This window comes from Panthera leo, chromosome C1, assembly GCF_018350215.1.
Source record: "Panthera leo isolate Ple1 chromosome C1, P.leo_Ple1_pat1.1, whole genome shotgun sequence".
Lineage (NCBI taxonomy): Eukaryota > Metazoa > Chordata > Mammalia > Carnivora > Felidae > Panthera > Panthera leo.
In genome coordinates, this window is record NC_056686.1 from 32,890,157 (window position 1) to 32,911,689 (window position 21,533).

At 46.1% G+C, this 21,533-nt stretch overlaps 1 protein-coding gene across 1 annotated transcript in view; it reads left to right on the forward strand.

Annotated features, from left to right (window-relative positions):
- Positions 1–18,714, forward strand: part of RIMKLA (ribosomal modification protein rimK like family member A) — a 32,976-nt gene extending 14,262 nt beyond the window's left edge. The window contains exons 2-5 of the mRNA XM_042950257.1: positions 1,689–1,919; positions 6,005–6,091; positions 11,473–11,676; positions 14,151–18,714. Of these exons, the coding sequence (XP_042806191.1) occupies positions 1,689–1,919; positions 6,005–6,091; positions 11,473–11,676; positions 14,151–14,641 (1,013 nt within the window). The 3' untranslated portion in view covers positions 14,642–18,714. The remainder of the gene's footprint in view (positions 1–1,688; positions 1,920–6,004; positions 6,092–11,472; positions 11,677–14,150) is intronic.
- The last annotated feature ends 2,819 nt before the right edge of the window (positions 18,715–21,533 follow it).

A 21,533-nucleotide genomic window follows, 5' to 3' on the forward strand; every position in this document is an offset into this window, starting at 1 on the left:
TCTGACGGCAAAGGGAAGATAACCTAAATGCTCTTTATAAATCACCCCTGAGAATTCTGTTCTAGTTCCTCGGGTTCACGCTATCCGCAGAAGTACTAAAAACAATTTATCTCCGTGATTACGCCGACCCCCTTTTGTTGCATTGATGAAACATCTTCTAGAACGCGGGGGAAACTATGCAGGTTAGATCCATGTAGTCGTTTTGTGGTTTTGGTTTCTTTGCTTGTTTACTTTTGTTTTGCTCTGAGTTTTTGTATTGAGATTCTTCATCCCCCCCAGTGGAGAAATAGTGATTTCATGAGCATCTTTTGCGTTCTCCGAATTCTGTGGTTGTATAGCGTGTCACTTATGAAATAGAAGGCACTTGGGTTAAAGCCTATAAGATGGTTCTGACACTGTTTAAATTTTAGATTTAAACACTGTGTTTAGATTTTCTTTAGAGCCTGGTAGAGACTCCTTTAAGGTTCACGAAGGCTGACCAAGTAATTCCCTGAACTCACTCCTCGTTGCCCTACCCATCCCATTTCCTGCCTCTGTGGTTCCAAACCTATTTCCCTGGGGCCTCTCAACAATTCAGCAACCATCAAGTGCCTATCATGCACCAGGCACTGTTCTAAGGGCTGGGGATACAGGAGCGAGCAGACAGACAAAATAATGCTCATGGATAGCTCTATCTCTTGGGGCTAGAGAAGACAAACCAAATTATGTCTTCTGCATGAAAGCCCTGCGGATCCGTGAAGACTGAACTGCTGATCCTCTTGAGTCTTCACTCCAAGCTGATACTCCCGGTTTGCCCGTGCCCTTATGCTGTGTGGACCAGCTCTCTTCAGACGCATTCTGATTTTGTTTAATATTGAATTGATTTTTAGCAGATTGATATTTTTTTAAGAGTTTTGTTGTTATAAGGAGAATATGCACTTGGAGACATCTTGGAAAATACAGATAAGTAGAAAATAGGAAATTACCTATAATCCCATTACCCATTGTTAAAATGTTGGTATATTTCCTTCTAGTCTTTTCTAACTTGTATTTATAATTTTGTGTCCTGTTTTTTTCCACTTAACATTGGCATTTTTGCATTTATTACATTCATGAAAATCATTTAAATGGTTATATAATATTCCAGACATGTTTTTATCTTTTTTTTTTTTTAAGTAATCTCTATGCCCAGTGTGGGGCTGGAGCTCACAACCCCAAGATCAAGAGTCACCTGCTCCCCTGACTGAGCCATCCAGGTGCCCCTCCAGATAGACTTTTCAAGGTTAAGTCATAAAAGACTAGTAAGGATTCCTTAAGTGAGCTGCACCGCTTCCTTTTTATTTCGTCTCCAGCCTTGAAAGACACTACACTTTGAGTAATACTAGTGCTCCATCGAAGGAAGATGCTGGACTATGTAAATCTCCTGTGGATTCTTCTAACTTGGATTATTCTTGATATGCTGCTTTTCTTTTCTTTCTTTCTTTTTTTTTTGTTTCCCGTTCATTCTTTTGTGTTTCCTCATGATCATGCTCTGCCCATTTGTGTGGAGTGCGGGGTTGACTGTAGCTTTCTTGTTACTACAGGATATCCAAGTGCCATTTTCAAGGCTGTCTCCCTGCTGGGTTGAGCCTTGAGTCTGTCAGAACCAGTTCTTCTGGTGGGACCAGACCGTGGCAAGCATAGAACTCACGCTGGCCCTTCGATTGCAGGTCTTCAGCTGAACCAGAAGGCACTTACCACTTTCCCAGACGTGGTGCTCGTGCGGGTGCCCACACCCTCAGTGCAGTCAGACAGCGACATCACCGTCCTGCGCCACCTGGAGAAGCTGGGCTGCCGCCTGGTCAACCGCCCACAGAGCATTTTAAACTGTGTCAACAAGTTCTGGACTTTCCAAGAGCTGGCTGGACATGGGGTTCCTATGCCGGACACCTTCTCCTATGGTGAGTGTCCTTGGGATTGGAACGTAGCTTTCCACATCACCTGCATCTCTGTTTTTTTTTGCCCAGAAGCGCTCCAGCATCTTGGTTTTCAGTGTGAATCTGTTCCTCTTAGGTGGTTCAACATCTTGAGTTTTTCACATGGCCGCTCCCTCTGTCTGAAATGCCTTCGCTTCTTTCTGTCTGTGATTCACTCATCCTACATGCATCTGGTACGCACTATGTGCCAACCCCCATGCTAGGTACTGGGCTATAGCAGCAAGTGAGACAGAGTCCTGCCCGGAAGGCGTTCCCAGTTCACCAGAGGTGGAGCACGGCAAGTAAACTGGCCGGGTCAGGGCAGTGTAACAAGTGCCACGGTAAGAGCCAGGGCAAGGTGGTACGGGACACGCAGGAAGGCTCCGCATGCAGTTTAGGAGATGTCGAGCAAGGCTTGCTGAAAGAGAGAATGTCTGAACTAAGCTGAAGTTATCCAGCTGAAGCACTGGGGACAAGGGGGTTCCCTACACAGAGAACAGAATATAGATCAGCCTGGAGGCAAACGAGAACATGACGGATGGGTGGTACATAACAGATTATGTAGAACATAAAGGTGATGGAATTGAGATTTAAACTAGAACGAGTAGGGGGCGCCTGGGTGGCTCAGTCGGTCAGGTGTCTGACTTCGGCTCAGGTCATGATCTCATGGTCCGTGAGTTCAAGCCCCGCGTTGGGCTCTGTGCTGACAGCCCAGAGCCTGGAGCCTGCTTCAGATTCTATGTCTCCCTCTCTCTCTGCCCCTCTCCCGCTCACACTTTGTCCATCTGTCTGTCTGTCTGTCTCTCTCTCAAAAATAAATAAACATTAAAAAAAATAAACGGCATGGGAAGTGGAGTAGGGTGAATCCTAAGACTAATAGGAAGTTACTAGAAGGTGTTAATCAAGGAGGTGGCCCAATCAGACTTCAGTACTTCATACTTTGGCTAAAGTGTGAAGAAGGAATCAGACAGGGCAGAGTAGAGACAAGGAGGCAGTAGGGTTTTTAAACTGTCAAAGTGAGGGGCACCTGGGTGGCTCAGTTGGTTAAGTGTCTGACTTGATCTCAGCTCACATCTTGAGCCCAGGGTCATGAGTTCAAGCCCCACAATGGGCTCCATACTGGATGTGAAGCCTGCTTAAAAATCAGTCTGTCTGTCTATCTGTCTGTCCATCCATCCGTCCAAATGAGCAGTGATGATCTAAACTAAGGTAGCCATAGTAAGAATGAAGATATGTGAACAGATTCAGAAATTATGAAAGAGACCAAAATAACAGGCCATGATGACTGGTTGGATGTGAAGAATATACAGAGGACTCCAGAGTGACTCTGGTTTCTGGTTTGGGCAACCAGATGTGAAAGCAAACATTCACTGCAACTAGACACACCAGGGAGGAGAAACAGGTTGGTGGGGGGCAGGGGTGGGGTGGTGAGGGGTTATCGGGCAGAGATGATTTCAGTTTGGGACACATTCTTTTTGAGGCGTCTATAGTATGAGCAAGTAAGAATACTCAGTAGGCAGGAGATAAATGGATCTGGAGCTCCTGAGAGAGGTGTAATTTAGGGAAGCGGATTTGGAAACCTTCATTAGGTTAAGTGAAGTCACAAGAATGGATGAGATTGCTTCAGGGAGAACGTATAGAATGAAGAGAGTGCTGAACTCTACACTTAAAATGGTTAACATTTTATGTATATTTTACCACAATAAAAAATAGAATTTAGTAAGAGAGGGTTCAAGAGGGAACCCTTTAGAAAATGGGTAAAGGAAGAGGAACACATACAGGAGACCAAGCAGGAGCATTTGGAGAGGTGAGGAGGGAAGGCAGAGATGCCAGATGCCAGTGGAAAGAACATTCCAGAAAGGATGAGTGTTGTTTGGTTCTGAAAGGACAGGTGTGTTGGGTAAGTGATGGGGAGAAAAGCCCATCAAGGTTCAAGGATGAGGGAATGAATGAGAAGTGAGAAGATGAAAACCCGTCTCAGTAGCTGATGGTAGTTAAGGGATGATACAGGAGCAAGGATGGCGATTTTGTTTGTTGAAGGTGGGAGAGAACTGGGCATGTTTAAAATGGCGACAGAACTAGGAACGGGGAAGCTGAAGACCCGTCAGAGAGAGCACACTTAATAGCGCAAGAGCTCCGAGGAGGTGAGAGGGAGAGGGGTCTAAAGCACAGGTGCAGGGATGGCCTTGGATAAGAAGGACCCCTCTTTCACTGTTTTATAAGGGAAGGAAAAAGCATAGCTAGAGAGGAGTTAGATATGTCAAGGGATGTCAGGAAGTTGGGATATCCCTATTTTTTTTTTTTTTTTTTAAGGAGAGAGAAGTTTATTAAATACACTGCAAGGGAGCGGCGGGCAGGAGAGAGACTGTCTGCGGGAGTTCCTTTCTAATAAAGTGTACTCTTCGTGAGGATGTTCCTGATTACCTACACGGCCTCACCATGGTTTTGTTCTAATCATTAACACTTTTGTAAACAAGGCAGATCTTATTAGTATGCCAGGGTATTTTGCTTTGCAAAAATCGATGAACTGTAATACCACCTGTGGCAGGCAGACTGCTGTCCCCCAGAGAGGCGAATGTATAGAAAATCAAGGACGCTTATGAAACAATTTAGAAAGATTTTAATATACATTATTATTCATATTTTTTAAATTAAGAATTAGCGTATAGTGGAGGTAATTAAGGCTTTTGAGTCATGCCTTAACTGGTGAGACAAATCCCCAGGCTTAGTTTCTCTGGGCATCGGCTTTCTATTGTTGTACCGCAAAGTACTAAAAACTTAGCAGCTTAAAATAACACCTGTCTAGGAGCAGCTGGTGAGTTGAGCACCCAACTCTTGATTTTGGCTCAGGTCATGATCTCAGGGTTGTGAGATTGGGCCTCACGTGGGGCTCTGCCCTGGGCTTGGAGCCTGCTTGAGATTCTCTGTCTTCCTTTGCCCTGCCCCCTGCTCACACAGCCTCTCTCTAAAAAAAAAAAAGAGAGAGAGAGAGAGAGGGAGACATCCATTTATTATCTCACAGTTTCTGTAGGTCAGAAGTCAAGCCACAGCATAGCTGGGTTCTTGCTCAGGCCTCACCAGACTGGAATCAAGGGACAGCTGGGCTGTGGTCTCATCTGGGGTCTGGGGTCTTCCAGGCTCACTAGTTGTTGGCATTTAGTTCCTTGCAGTTGTAGGACAGAGGTGTCTACTACTTTCTTGCTGGTTATCAGCTGAGGGCTATTCTCAGCTTTTAGAAGCTGACTGCTGTCCCTGTCACATGGCCTTCTTGACAATGGCCAAGGACAATGTGCTCCTTCAAGGCCAGCAGGAGAGTCTCTCTGACTTTTCACCTTTCCTTAAAGGACTCACCTGATTATGTCAGGCCCACCATAAATCCTCCCCCTCTTTATCAACTCAAAGTAGACTATTAACCTAGTCACAGGAATATCCCATCATATTCACTGGTCCCTCCCATACCCAAGAGAGGGGATTATACAGGGCGTGTAAACCAGGGTGTGGGAATCTTAGGGCCATTTTAGAATTCTACCTACCACAGTCATTTTTTTTTTAATGTTTATTTTAGAGAGAGAGAGAGAGAGAGAGAGAGAGAGAGGGAGCATGTGCGGGGGAGGGGCAGAAAGAGAGGGAGACACAGAATCTGAGGCAGGCTCCATGTTCTGAGCTGTCAGCACGGAGCCTGACACGGGGCTCAAACCCACGAACCGTGAGATCATGACCTGAGCCGAAGTTGGCTGCTTAACCTACTAAGACCGCCAGGTGCCCCCTGCCACAGCCATTTGAAAGGGAAAGATACCTGCCCTGCCTATGGGATTGTTAGGAGGATCGCATGAACTAAAGCAGGTGCAGCCTTTGCCACACTGAAATAGTTGAGGCGCTCCAGTTTCCTTGTGTCTCTACTCCTGCATATAGTATAGGTCCCCCATGCATGTCTGTCGGATGGAATGGGTTCGAATCGCTTTAATCAGGAACACGAGGCCTTGAAAGACATCCTACAGAAGGGGCACTGCGGGGCTGACCGCTCCCGACCATCAGCCTTACCTTCACTGACGTTTACCTTTTCTTGGCAGGTGGGCATGATGACTTTTCCAAAATGATCGATGAGGCTGAGCCCCTGGGCTACCCGGTCGTGGTGAAGAGCACACGAGGACACCGGGGTCAGTGCTGCTCCTCCTGGACTTCCGTTAGGGCCGCACCTCTGCGAGGGCAAGACCCTCACTGGGTGTCGCGGAAGCGCTGGTTTAGAGAAGCGGAGCATCCCCTCAAGGGGCTCACAGTGTAGTCCTTCCTCTGTCCCCTCCTCTCTGTCCCCACTGTCCTTGCTTGGTCAGACCCTTCTCATCCATCCCCTGGACTCTGACTCGTCTCTCTGACTTCAGCGCCCGTGTGTCCTCTCTTCCTTGGAAGTGATTTCTCTGAAACCTCTGTTCTTGTCACTCCCTTGCTAAAAAGCCCTCCCGAGAGCCCTGTTGCCTGTTAGACAAAGCCCATATTCCGCTCTGTAGCTCCAAAGGCTCTGAAGCTTCAGCCTTCCTTTGTAGCCTTCTCTGGCCCCGTGAACCCTCATAGTCCACTGCAGACTACTTCTCATTCACCAGCTGGACCGTGCGCTGTCTTCTCTTTCCTTTGCTGGAAATGCCATCTTCCTCTGGTACCTAGGGATGCCACCTGTAAAGGCCAGCCCTGGCTATTGTCTCTTTCCCCTCCACACCCCCAGTCTCCCTGCCTCTCTGCCAGGCAGAATTAACTGCTCGTCTTTCATGTTTCCGTAGCACGTTGACCGTGCCTCTAACAGTACTGTGCTTTATGACAGTTACGGGTGTATGTGCCTTTTCCCCCTCATTGGCTGTGAGCTGCTCAGGGTTGGGAACTCAGTCCCATGCATCTCTGTCCCAGAGTCCTGCTCCGGCGCTCCGTGCATAGCAGAGACTGGTGCAGCAGGTGAGCAGGTACCCCCTGATGCAACCCAGATGGCATACTTAACTGCTCAGGGCATCTGCAGCGAGTGGAGGCACCGTGAACAGACATGTCCTGAGCAGTTCCTGGGATGTAGGGACTGGGCGGTGAAATGAACTGGACGCAGTCACTGCTGTCAGGGAGCTCCAGTGTGTAGAGAGTAGAGTTGGTGGCCTTGCAGGGTGATGGCCGCTGTGGCAGGCTCATCCAGCACCTGCTTGTACCCAACAGAGGGGGACCAGCTCTGCCACGAGCAGGGTGGGCTTTGCTGGCGGGGGAGGAGACTTAGGCTGGAGTGTGCAATTCGAATTGGAGGAAGGAAGTGAAAAAACAGAAGTAGATGTGAGCAAAGCAACTCGTGGGAACCAAGGACACTGTCGAGGAGAAAGAAGAATGAGTTTGAGGGGCAGAGTGGGGCCCTCAGTGCTATTTAGATATGCTACACTGCTGAAGTTCAACATCCCATTTCTTTTGTGCTAAAATATACAGAATTTAAAATTCAACTAATATTATTAGCCTACAGACTGCCAGGGACTGTTCTAGCCTCTGGGGATACAGAAAGGAACAAAACAAAAACTCCTGTCCTCAGGGAGCTCATATTGTAGAAAGGTAAGAAAGACAATAAGCAGAAATTAAATAAAATACATCGTATTGTCAAACGTTTCAAAAATTGAGAGGTAATTCACATAACAAAGAGTACACTTTTTTAAGTGTACAATTTAGTGGATTTTAGTACATTCACTGTTGTGTACAACCATAGCCACTATCTAATTTCAGAACATTTCCATCCCAGAAAAAAACCCTGTATCTATTAGGGGTCAATTGCAATTGCCCTTCCCCTTGTCCCTGGCAACCACTAATCTACTTGCTGTTTCTATAGATTTGCCTGTTTCGGACATTTCATATCGATGGGATCACACCCTATGTGGTCTTTTGTGTCTGGTTTCTTTGACCTAGCATGATGTTTTCATGGGTCACCCATGTTATAGCGTGGAATAGTACTTTGTCCCTCAGTAATACTCTGTTGTATGGATAGACCACATTTTGTTTATCTGTTCACCAGTTGATGGACGTTTGAGTTGTTTCCACTTTGTGGCTATTGTATATAATGCTGCGATAGACATGTGTGTAAGTTTCTATGTGAACGTATGCTTTCATTTCTCTTGGGTATCTGCCTAAGCACGGAATTGCTGGGCCAGTATGGTAACTCCATGTTTCACCTTAAAGGAACTGCCAAACTGTTTCCCACATTGGTTATGCCATTTTGCATTCCTACCAGCAGTGTATGAGGGTTCTAATTTCTCCACATCCTCCCCAACCCTTGTTTTATTCATTCATTCATGATTAGTTGATTGATTTATTGATTGATTTTTTTGGGGGGAGTAGTAAATAAAACTTTTTGATTGTATATATTAATTTGAAAGCTTACAGCCTGAAAAGTGAGCAGGTTTAACTCTTAGAATATACATGTATGAATGTCCTCTTTGCCTTGACAAATAAAGAAAATAGCCCCCACACTTCCACCATAAAAGCAAGCCACAAGCCAAAATACATGTTTTTCAAGCATTAGTGATGTAGAGGCCCACTTCATTTATTTTACATGTTTTTTTAAGATATGGATAAACAACATAATATCAGTTTCAGGTATGCAATGTAATGATTCAATATTTGTATATATTGCAAAATGATCGGCACAGTAAGCCCATCACCATACAGAGCTACAGAACTTTTTTTCTTATGATGAGAACTTTTAAGATTTACTCTCTTAGCAGCTAGCAAATATGTGATTTGTTTTTACCCTTATGGTATCTTATCATGGTTTTGCTTTTTATTTCCCTAATGACTAATGATGTTGAACATCTTTTCATGTGCCTGTTGGGCGTGTGTAGATCTTCTTCAGACAACTGTCTGTTCAGATCCTTTGTTCACTTTTCACTTGGACTGTTGGTCTTTTGATTGCCGTGTTAAGAGTTCATGACATACGAACATAATTGGAACAGGTTTTTTCCCTACCCTGTAGCTTTTCGTTTTCACTTTCTTGATAGTGTCCTTGAATGCACAGAAGGTTTTGATTTTGATGGAGTTCAATTTGTTTATTTTTTTTTCCTTGGGTGACTTGTGCTTTTAGATGTCATTTTCTGGTTGCTTAATCCAGGGTCACACAGATTGACACCTGTGTTTCCTTCTAGGAGTTTAATAGTTTTCACTCTTACAAATGGGTCTTTGATCCATTTTGAGCTAATTATGTATATGGTGTGACAAAGAAGTCCAGCTTCCTTCTTTTGCATGTGGATATCCAATTTCCCCAGTATTACTTGTTGAAGACTATTCTTTCCCCCATTGGATGCTTTTGTAACTCTTGTCAAATATCACCTGACCATTGTGGGCTCTCAGTTCTACTCTGTTGATCCCTATATCTTTTTATGCAAGACCACACTGTCTTCATTACTGTAACTCTGTAGTAAGTTTTCAATTGGGAAGTGTGGGTCCTCCAACTTTGTCCTTTTTTTTTTCCTCAAGATTGTGTTGGATATTTGGGATCCCTTGCATTTCCATATGAATTTTAGGATCAGCTTGTCAACTTCTGCAAAAAAAGAAGTTGGGCTTTTAGTGGGGACTGCATTGAATCTGTAGATCAATTTGAGGAGTGTTACCGTCATAACAGTATTAAGTCCGCTGGTCCCTGAACATGGGATGTCTCTCCATTTATTCAGATCTTTAATTTTTCTCAAAAATGTTTTATAGTTTTCAGGGGTACGTCTTCTACTTTTTTGGTTAAGTTTATTTTTTTTTTATTTTTTTTTTAACGTTTATTTATTTTTGAGTCAGAGAGAGACAGAGCATGAACAGGGGAGGGGCAGAGAGAGAGGGAGACCCAGAATCTGAAACAAGCTTCAGGCTCTGAGCTGTCAGCACAGAGCCCGACGCGGGGCTCGAACTCCCGGACCGTGAGATCATGACCTAAGCCAAAGTCGGACGCTTAACCGACTGAGCCACCCAGGCGCCCCTGGTTGAGTTTATTTCTAAATTTTTTGTTCCTTTTGATGCTATGGAATTGTGTTCTTAATTTAATTTTCAGGTTGTTCCCTGCTAGTGTAATATATAGTATCTTAGGGGAAATGGGTTGGAAGTAAACAAATTATAGCAGCTATTAAACTTCAGTATGTGGGAATAAATCTGAAGAAGGCAGTGGGATGGTACAGGCTGTGCCCTTGAGAAAGTTACTAATCTTGTAGACCTTTATTTCCCTCTACTGTAAAACAAAAATAACTATCCTGTTCTAATGGCTTCATAGGGCTAGTATGAAGTATAAATGAAATAATAAAAAAAACAAAGGGTTTGGCACATGGTAGATGATTAATCTTAGTCCTCTTTCCCACCCCCTCCCCCTTTTTGCTCTGTGCCTAAAAACTAACTGCAGGCTAAGCCCCATACTGGAACCTGCCAGCAACCAACGAACCACGTCCCTGTATCTAGCCCCCATTTCTGCTGAAAATCCTACCTAATGTCCAGGGAACCCCCAGTGCCTCTAATTGAATCCCAGCCATCTGGTGTCAGTTGCCAGATCTCCTGGTGCCAAATGTGCAGTGATGGAGACGTGTGTTGGAGGTTACTTCTCAGTCTCCTAGGCCACTAGGGCCTGAGATCCATCACTCTTTTTATTAAGATTTCAGAAGGGTCCCAGTCCTTTTAAGGTGGTTACACACTTCCTAGGAAAACCGTGTCTTCTTTTCCCATATTTGCTAACAAGAAGGCTCAGACTGGGTATGCTCATGTCAGATTTGCAGACATCAGAATCTCTTGCTCAGATTTGTTGGCTAGTATGCAGATGGAAAGCAGGTGCCGAATAATTGTAAAAGCAGTGGTGATTCAAGCAGAAAATAAAGAATTGGGAGTCAAGAAGGAATGCTTTCCCTAGACAGCATAAGTATAGATCATTCCATCTAGGATTGAACAGGTATAGCCAAGTAAGAAACTTCCTATGTTTAAAGGGAGGAGGGAGTCTGTCAGTGGCTTCTTCTTTGAACTCCCATGGCATTTTGCATAGACCTCTTTTAATGCTATATCATGCTGTGTTGTAGTTACCTTTTGCGGGTCTCTCTCCACCTAGACTTGGAATTCCTCTGAAGTGTGTTCAGTTAATTGTGTTCTGTAAGCGTGGATTGGCACCTGCCTTGTGCCTCGAGCCCAGTGTAAGTTTTGGAGATTAAATAAATGGGGTTAGAGATGGACCCTGCCTAATCAGCATCCTGGGGTGATTGGAGATGCTAACTGCTTTTGGAACTGAATTGACTAGATCCTTAGGATTCTATGTTGGCCTCTTCTCTGTGTCTCTGGAATACATTATTGTTTCATCTTGAAAAAAGAGTTGTTGAGGGAGAGGGACCTGAGTAAAACCAAGAGAAAATAAGGTTCAGTGGCCATTTGATAAGAAGCTCGAGTCTGGTCAGGAAACAGAAGGGGCCAAGGTAAGGCAAGTTTGGGAAGAATTGACAACTGTATGGGCCAGGGAGATGGGAGGGCAAGGACAGGACTCAGAGGCTTCTGTAACTACTCTTGCTCTGTGTCTTTCTTCTTAAAGGAAAAGCAGTTTTTCTTGCAAGAGATAAACATCACCTCTCAGACATCTGCCATCTGATCCGCCATGATGTGCCCTACCTGTTCCAGAAGTATGTGAAGGAGTCACATGGCAAAGACATCCGGGTGGTGGTGGTCGGGGGCCGGGTGATAGGCTCTATGCTCCGCTGCTCCACAGACGGACGGATGCAAAGCAACTGCTCTCTCGGTAAGGTATAAAAGCTCACAGTCAGTGTGTCAGTCACGGGAGGCCACCGGGATTTTCATTAGGATGTTTGCACCCATTCAGTAAATGTGGATGGATCCCTCCTATCTTGTCAAATGCTCTGCTAGGCGCCAGGATCACAGAGAAGAGTTAGAAACGAGCCCTTGCCACAGCGAGCAGTCCAGGAGAAGAATGGACAGGTGTAAGTGCTGTGATAGAGGTCAGGCCAGGGGTATCAGGACACTGAGGTTGAACCCTATCTGGGAGGTGTTGGGACTCAGTCAGGTTTAGTGTAAGGGGTGACAGGGGGATCTGTGTTTGAGAAAAACCCTGGGTAGGGGAGGGATCGAAGGCATAAGGCAGGAAGCAGGAAGATGAGTTCAGAAGATTTTACAGTAGCTCAGGCAAGAAATAATGAGGGTCTACACTAATGCATGGCAGGAGGAGAGTGATTCTGCTTTTACATTGTAATTGAAAATTGTGTTTTTCTTATACGTATGATACTATTAGCTGCAGTTTATGTTTGGGTCAAACGCATAACCCCATCCCATGAACCTATTGTTTTTTGTGGGGTTTTTTTCTTAATGTTTTTATTTACTTTTGAGAGAGAGAGAGAGAGAGAGCGAGCATGTGCAAGTGCTAGCGGGGAAGGGACAGAGACAGAAGGGGACAGAGGATCTGCAGCAGGTTCCACCCTGACAGCACAGAGCCTGATGCGGGGCTCGAACTCACCAACTGTGACATCGTGACTTGAACCCAAGTCGGGTGCTTAACTGACCGAGCCACCCAGGTGCCCTCCGTGAACCTGTTGTTAATCTTGTTTTCTGTTATGGTGAATGGAGATGTTCCAGGAGGGATGTAGATTTTTGTCCCCATCAAAGAAAGCTCTCGTCACCCTCATTGAATGAATGTGTGTGTTGGTAATATGAAAGAAACAACAACAAAAACAACTATGGTTATTTCTTAAATGGCCCGGTGAGTGTACCAAGGCTAGTGATTGATAAAGAGGCCGAGACACAGATTCGGTCCTTCATTAATACTGGTTAAGCAGCCACCACGAGCAGACTCTGTGAGTATAGTGATCAGCCGGGGAGCCCCTGCTCTGGAACAGCTTACGGGTCCATGAAGGAGAAGACACGAAAGCACATCATTGCAAGACACTGTGATGAAATCCTGTGAGGGGGGCAGATGCTAGGCTCAGGCTGACACAGTGCTAAGTACCCAGCATGCTGTCCCATCTCATTTTCGTGTGTGGTACCACCACAGTGAGCCTCGTGGATGATGCTGTCTTTTTTAGTCACCTTACAAAATCCCTTCTTTAACTAGGAACCACACAGTTTTGTCATTTACCCATGTTACTGAGCTAGTCCAAAACTCTTTTATAGCCTTTTCCTTCTATAACCTAACAGGTGGGGAAGGGACAGTGTTAAGGTAAAGACGTTAGTTGTTGGACCTGAGAACACAAGTCTTAAGTCTTTCCAGGGAGACTATTAAACCTGAGGTCTTAGCTTTGTGGTACGTAAGGGCAGTCAGACTCTATGTGTCTTTGGTATAGGATTTTGTCTCATAAGCCTTTCCGTCTCCCTCTTCCTAAGACATAATGTTAATTTTGCTTTTTCTATACGAAAGGAACACATTCTCGATGTAGAAAATTTGGTAAGTATGACAAAGTCAAATGAAAAAAGATGTCTATCATTAATCCCACTCCCTAGAGACAGCCATTGTTAACATTTTCTTATCATTATTTCCAACAACATCTATTTTATTTATTTATTTGGAGAGAGAGAGAGAGCACGCATGCACAGGGGAAGGAGGGAGGGAGAGAGAGAAAGAATCCCAAGCAGGCTCTGTGCCATGAGCACAGAGCCCGACATAGGGCTCATTCTTACAACTGACCTTGAGGTCACGACCTGAACTGAAACCAAGAGTCAGATATTTAGCTGACTGAGCCACCCAGGTGGCCCCAACCAACAATATCTCTTTGCACACTTGTGGTCATACTGCACAGTCTTCAGTCCTTTCACGTGTTTTTCCAAAGGATCACAAGCTGTCTACAAGCATTATTATTAATGATTCTAAAATATGCTGCTTTCCTCCATTAGGAGATATTTGTAGCTTTTCATTTATTTATCAACAAATATTTAGTGAGTGCCTACTATGTACAAGTATTTCAGTTTTCCAGGATTTTAAATAACTCTACCATCCATTTTGTGCAAAAAGCTTTTTTCCATTATGTAAGATTATTTCCTTAGTGGTAGGATGAGTGGGTCTGAGGAAATAAACATTTTAAAGACTCTTAGATAAGACATGACCCTGTTGTTTTCCCAAAGGGTGTGCTGATTTCCGAACAGACCTTCTGTGAGTGATGACAATGCCCGTCTCACTGCCCCTCCTTGGCATTCCCCATCTCTTCTTTGAAGGGTTATTGTGTCCTCGGTGTCTGATGTCACCATTATGTCACTGTGCTTTCCCCACAGGTGGTGTGGGTGTCATGTGCCCGCTGACAGAACAAGGCAAGCAGTTGGCTATTCAGGTGTCCAACATCCTGGGCATGGACTTCTGTGGCATTGATCTCCTCATCATGGACGATGGCTCCTTTGTGGTGTGTGAGGCAAACGCCAACGTCGGCTTCTTAGCCTTCGACCAGGCATGCAATTTAGATGTGGGTGGCATCATCGCGGACTACACCATGTCCTTGCTGCCCAATAGGCAGACTGGCAAGATGGCTGTCCTCCCGGGACTGTCCAGTCCCAGGGAGAAGAAAGAGCCAGATGGCTGCACTTCAGCTCAGGGAGTTGCAGAGAGCGTCTACGCCATCAACAATGGGTCTACCTCTAGTGAGAGTGAGCCTGAACTGGGAGAGATCCGGGATTCCTCAGTGAGCACAGCCGGGGCCCCGCCCCCCATGCTGCCTGAACCTGGCTACAACATTAACAACAGGATTGCTTCAGAATTAAAACTTAAGTGAATTCCTGCTTTTTGGGCAGCATTTAAACCAAATCCTACTGCTTCCCTATAGTTTTGAGTGAATAAAATCTGGACTAATGTGATTTCATTTGCACAGAAACTAGAAATCCCATCTGGGCACTCAGCATTCTTTCTAACGATGATTTAAGCAAACGGCTTAGCTTTGTGGTTTTTACAAAGACTAACCTAAAGACACTCACCACGAGCAACATCCCGACTGATCAACTTGAGACCGATGTCTGCTGCGAGCACTTGGATATACGGCTGACTTTTAAGGCGCTGACTCTGTCCTGCTGCTTCTGGCTGTGATCAGCAGAGCCCATTAACTCAGAACGGCCCCTGGAAATACTGTACTCAGAAGCCCCACTGGACGGAGGCGGGTGCAGAAGAGACCGAATGTGACTGCGGTTATGTGCTCTTCGTTAAGTGTGTGTGTGATGTGTGGAGAATACACGGTCCAAACGCTATGAGAGGATCGATCTCTGCTCCCCGTCAATCACCATCTTGGCCATATTTCTCTGACACTCAGGATATGGTGTTTTAGGGAGCTTCCTCATTAGCAGTGAAGCACTTTGTAGAAAGTTCGAGATTGAACGTTCTTTGACTTCACTGGTTGGCAGATAATCCTGCTGCGTAACTGGGGCTTTCTACAAATTGCTTTGCCGCTCCGAATTTATAGACCCTGCTTCAACTAATGCCAGCCCCAGCAGCCTCTTGCACCTTTGCTGCCTTTGGCCTCAGCTGGAAATGCACTTCAACGAGCTAGTGGCCACACACTTTATTTCTTATGCGTGCACTAGAATTGAACACCATGAACTTTCTTGTCAATGGACTCTGTTCATTTGTCATCCAGAAGCCGGTGGGTTTTTATCATAGAAGCTACTGGAAGATAATCATTTTCCCTCTTCTCTCCTAAAACTTTGTGTACTGCTTAGCTGTAGGAGGTTTTCTTGTACGTGTTGGTGTTGTGGGCCTGTTGGGTAGATTGAGCCATTGGAAACACACTCTAATCCCCTTGACCTTCTAGTCCTATCCAGGTTTCAGAGACCTGTCCTTACCCACTTTTCCACACTGGGGAGACTCAGGTATTAGGAATTGCCCATTGCACATTTTGGGGGAGGACGGTGTTGGATAATGTAGACGTGACACCAAGTGCTTTTCATTTTCACTCTTTAAGCAGTAGATGCTGATCCTTCCCTTGGGAGAAATCATGGAGATAGAGTTTTCCATTTCTGCTCATATGAAGTATGATGAGAATGAGCAAGGCTCCCTCTTTAACCAAATACACTAAAACGTAAGCCCTCAAGAGTTACCGTAACCTATTATTTCCTCGAGAGATCATACTCTGGAGCTGTGATGTTACATATGCCAAGAACACATAGACTTCCTCTTTGGAATGATCTCTGAAGCCATGCAAGGTAAGAGGCCTCCCAGCCTTACAGTGAGACCTCGTTTTTCACACCACCCCTCCCGAGAGGTAGTCCCAAGCTCCATCACCCATTTTATTTATCAGACTTATCTTCTAATGCCCTTTGGCTCTTCAAAAAAAAAAATCATTCCTCAAAACATAAATCTACCCATAAAGGACAAAGACCTACCAACACTGAGGAAGCTCACAAGTGGACAGTTTCCAAGGAAGGCTCTAGAAATAGTCTGACTTAAGGTCAGCTTCACTGGACTAAACATCTATCTTCCCAAGGTGACTAGTTTGAAGGCAGCAACACCCATTTGGGTGTATAAATTCCTGTACTTATTCTGCTGTAAATGTAAAAATGTGTATAAAGCCAACACTGTCACGTTTTTTCACAACACATCTAAGTAGCAATTGGCTTTTAAAATATTGTGGCTAAAAGCACATCTCACCAAGTAGTACTTAGACAACTGAAAAACGTTTGGCTCCATGATATGGAGATATGCACTACACCATTGTAGTCTAAATGCAGTCCAACGTAGGGTGCATGCCACTCAGTTGTAGCTCTAGTAAATTGTACGGTTGACGAATGATAACGCTTCACCTTTATACAGGTTACGACATTTACCTTATCTTTACCACTCAGGGTGGGTTTAGGAGGACAGTTCTAGGTCTGTTCTTGTTGAATTGTCCAAATGCTTTTGACGTAAACATCTGAACTGAGTGATGACCTTCTGGAAGCTGCATTCACTCATTCCCACCGTTCAGTGTAAGCCCAATCCCCCCACCTTATCTCAAAGGATACTAGCGGGCCCTGTGCTAAGCAGAGCAGCTAGAGGGTGCTTCCGGATTTGTCGAAGGGGGCTCATCTTCCAGCTGCTAGTGACATCTATAGTCATTGGCACCATTGCTTTTTGGCCCAGCCTAGAAGCAGAGAAAGCTGGGTCACACCCAACTCGTAGCTCCCCTCCAGGATTTCCCCTACTGGCCGTGGGCCCTGTGAGCCTCGGTCATGCGTCTGGGCCACACTTGTTACACCTGCGGACCAGACCTGCTGGAAGGAACTCGGGGCTCAGAGCCAAATCCCGGTTTTGACTCTCCCCTTAAATAGCTCACTAACCTTGTGCAGTCAGGTGGAGTCTGCCTCCATTTTTCCATTCTGATAGGGGAGATGCCTACTCTGTTTACCTCTTGGGGGTGCTTTGAGGTTGACGCGAGTTATTTAATGAGACTTTGCATCATGTGGGAGGTGGTAGAAGAATACCTCCCACATCTGGTTTTATAAGTTTCTCCTCACCCCTCCTCTGAGGGAGTTAAGAAAGAAAGAGGCCACGAATTCTTGGCATCAGCACATTAAAGAGTGTCAGGGGAACCTGAAAAGGATGCAGCTTCTCAGAGGCTTCACCACCTGAAAGAAGGAAGGCTCTCCGTGTACTCGAACAGCCTTCTGGATGTATCGTATATAACCGGAAACTCCTGACTCTCCTATATCAACTAACGGTCTTCCTTGTGTAACATAAATTGCAGTGTCTGTACACGGTCTTCCCATTATCTTGAAACTGGTCGAAACTTGAATGCCAGTAGCTCAGTCACGCAGAATATATATGATCCTGCACTTGGGAAAAATGTCTTCATGCTATCTGTCTGATTGCTGAGGGGCATGGGGTTGCCAGAACGTGCGTTTGGGCCTTTTAGGTCTTTAAAATCCGATAAAATCCTAAGCTCTTACTGTCACCGTTGCAGACTCCCTGCACGCAGCTCAGAGGGGATTCTGTGACAGTTGGGGGTGGGGCAAGGAGGAAAGGGAAGGAGAAAGGTCTTGGATACTTTTGTGACATTTCAGGGGAAGAAATAAGAAATTGGATCATTTGGAATTCCAGGGGGAAAGAGGAAGAAGTGGCTCTTCTGTGGATTGTTTTAAGGAAAGAATCACGCACACGTATTCATTAGAAGTAGGGGTCTTTGAAACTCTTCTGTAGAAAGAAAATGAGATGCACGGATTCTCATGAACCCTGAGGAAGTGGGAGAGACATCCCCTAGCGCTTTATGTCCTGATGAATGTTGGTCTAAGATGATGCAAATCCAGTGGAGATTGAAGCAGCTCACCGGGGGTTCCAGGATTCCCCCTAGTAACAGCTGGCCCTTCTGGAAGTTAACGACCAGAATGCCACGTGCAGGCAAGCTTAGAGCCACAGCTCTCTGAGGTGGGTCTAAGGAGCCATGTCAGACCGAATCCAAAGGCAGTAAAACAGGGCACTTCAGCTTAATACTTTCCTTTGCACCTGGAGGTGAGGCTACTATTTGCTGTAAGTCTATGCAGATGTTCGGGGAAGAGTCCTGACAACTGTCATCTTTGTCCCTGTCCCTGAAGTTAGTGTTGTTCCATCTGTTGCTGCAGCCCAGCAGCAAGCCTTGTCCTATTTTTGCCTCTGAGACTCAAGATCATGACTTTAAAATGTTTCTACCTGGAGAACCCCCATCTCAGGAATATGTTGTTTGAATACTTTCTTAAAACTATATTATGCTTCCATTGCAAGCCTACCGTCAGACGCTGCAGCCCTCCCTTCCAAATGAAAATTTTTTTCCTTCAAGCTCTTCCGTTTCTTTCTGGTGTGGCTCCTGTGCCCACGTGTGGCACTTTTCTGGGCCCTTGTGCCGGCATCCCAACCCTGTCTGGTAGTCTCACTGTGCCATTTCGGGTTCACTGTGGCTTCGAGGCAATACTGGGAAAGTCACCCATGAAGCCAGATTTGAGGACACAGGAACAACAGCGCTTTGGACACCAGTTCAGTTCCCCATTTTATAGATGGAGGATCTGAATCCCAGAGGCTGAGATCATTTAGCGAGTCAGCCACAGGGCTGGGACCCGGGCCGTCCGATTCCCCATTCTGGTTTAGCATGCTGCCAGAGGTGGCTCTGTTCTTCCCTGGCGCCTAGCCCTTGCTGCCGTCCTGGGCTCACCCTCTGCCCTTTTTCCTGCTGAGCCTCTGCTCAGGATTAACGTGGTGTTGATGTGCCAGCTCTGAAGTGTTCGGCTCTTGGATGGCTCGTAAATGAGAGCCCCAGAGGTGTATATGAGATTTCCATGGTGCAAGCTGGCCTAAGGCCCGAGCCTTCAGACCGGCTAAGACCATTTAGCCCCGCCCCACACCATCCGTGAGAGAAAGAGGGAAGGTCCCGGCTGAGCTGGCGGAAGGCTCCCTCGGCCCCAGTTTGGCTGATGTTTCCCCACTGCGGAACTTCTTGGATTTGTAGAGGCTTTTATGGGCCTCCGTGGAAGCCAAGGGCTTGAAGGGCCCATATTTCTCCCATCAGGCACCCCTGCAGGGGCATCCTGATGGACGCACACGCTCCAGCTACAGCCAGCCACAAAGTCAAAAGTTCGCTCCCTCTTGGTGCTTCAGCCCCATGGCGCACCCGCCTGCAGCCAGCCACTGGGCCGGATCCCTCCCTGTTGTAGCCCTCATGTCAGCTGAGGACCATCTACCCCTCGAGATCCAGACAAGCCTGATAACTGGGCCTTCAGATGTCTGTGATTTCTAAGGCGCTTACATTGTGGCAGCCACAACTGACTCCAGACTTCTGCTACCTCATTTTAAGCAACGATGGAGTCTCATCCCTGCAGTGCATCAGCTGACACGAAGCTCGGTTCTGTCCCCCATTTTCACACAACAAAATGCAAATGAGCCAGTGTGTGTGTGTGTGTGTGTGCGCGCGTGCATGTGCGTGTATGAGCACGTGTGTGCTTATGTATCTTTCAAAGATGTGAGAGGAAAGGACATTGCAGCATCGCAGACAGGGCACTCCCATTCATTAAATGTTCTTTTGATACGCTACAGAGGAACCCATAACCTTCCACCCCACAAGTACCTGTCTCCCTTCTTGGGACAGACCCAATTCATTTACATTCTCTTGTACAGCAGCATAGCCAGTCCTTTCCTTAATTTGATTCCTGCCAATGCCATTACCTTTAAGATTTCCCCTTCTCTAACAGGTGGCTTATTTAAAAAAAAAATTTTTTTTTAATGTTTATTCATTTATTTTGCGAGAGAGAAAGAGTTTGAGCAGGGGAAGGGCAGAGAGAGAGGGAGAGAGAATCCAAAGCAGGCTCCATGCTGTCAGCACAGAGCCCGATGGAGGGCTCGAACTCATGAACCCTGATATCATGACCTGAGCTGAAACCAGGAGCCAGCCACTTAACTGACGGAGCCACCCAGGTGCCCCACCAGTGGCTTATTAAAGGTATTTTCCTAAACAAAGATGGCTCCCTCCTCAAGAGAAACTCAAGTGTCATCTCCCAAGGTGATATTTCTTTCCCACTCTGCTAGCCAGGCATCACCACGACTGGCTGTCAGGATCGTCACGCTTTATGGAAGGCAGCACGAACTCACGCCAGTTTGAGTTAGACATCCCCAGTTCAAACCCTGACTCGATAACTTCTAGCTTGGGAGACCTCAGGAAAGTCAATCTTGCCAAACCTTTGTTTCTCTACCTATAAATGCGATAAATACAATCTTGAGTGTTTGACCACAAGTGTTTGAGCACTTGACCACATGCCTAGCCTTCAGCAGCTTCCTTTCCTCTTGCTTCCTCCACCGTCAGCAGTCACAGACAGCTCCTGCCGGTGACCGTGGCTCTGTGCCAGGAGATAAAAGCTGGCAGACAGCAGCTTTCCAGCTGGGAGGGCGAGGAGGGCCGGCAGCTGCTCAAGCATGCCATGGCTTAGGCTTAATAATTGGAAGGCCCCCTCCATGCTTGAGATGATGCTATAGTGTAAGAGGTAGGTGGTGTATTTGGCTTAGGCTTGTATTTGAAGGAAAGGCTGCCTCGGACAACTGGGAGGCTGGAAAGCTGCTGAGCAGCCTGACCTTGGATGATTTAGCACCTGGTTTCCTTGGCTTTTCCTGTATTAGGTTTCCTGGCCTTGCATCAAATGGAGGGAGGAGGTGCCAGGGACTTGAATGAAATCTGTCAAACAGAGGGTGAGGGGAGTGCAGAAGGCCAGGGTGGCGCAGGGCACTCCGATAGCCCAACGGCACCATCTGGACTTGGCAGGGATGACAGCCCTGAGATCAGATGGGGAAGCAGCCGATACAGTGGCTAAGGTCCTGCTGGCCTGGGCCTGTCCTGAATGAGACGCCCATAATCTCCTGTCTACAAGGAACGCTCGTCTCCTGAAAGGGGAGCTGGGGCTCTCGAGCCCTCTGCTGAACTAACAAAGGTCTCTGTGAAGACAGGATCGGGCAGGTCGCTGGTTCCTTTTAGTCCCACCCGGAAGTCCCCCAGAGTGCCAGCGGTGTGCTGGAGCTGGCCCGTAGTGGCCCGTGAGAGGAATTTGGAGAGCTGGTTTTTAAACACGGCCATCATTAAACAGTAAATTCTATAAACCTACAATTAAAGTATATTAAAAACATAGGTGATAAATACTCAAAACTCATCACTTCCTAATTATTTTACTACATTTTGCTATTCTCGATGCTCT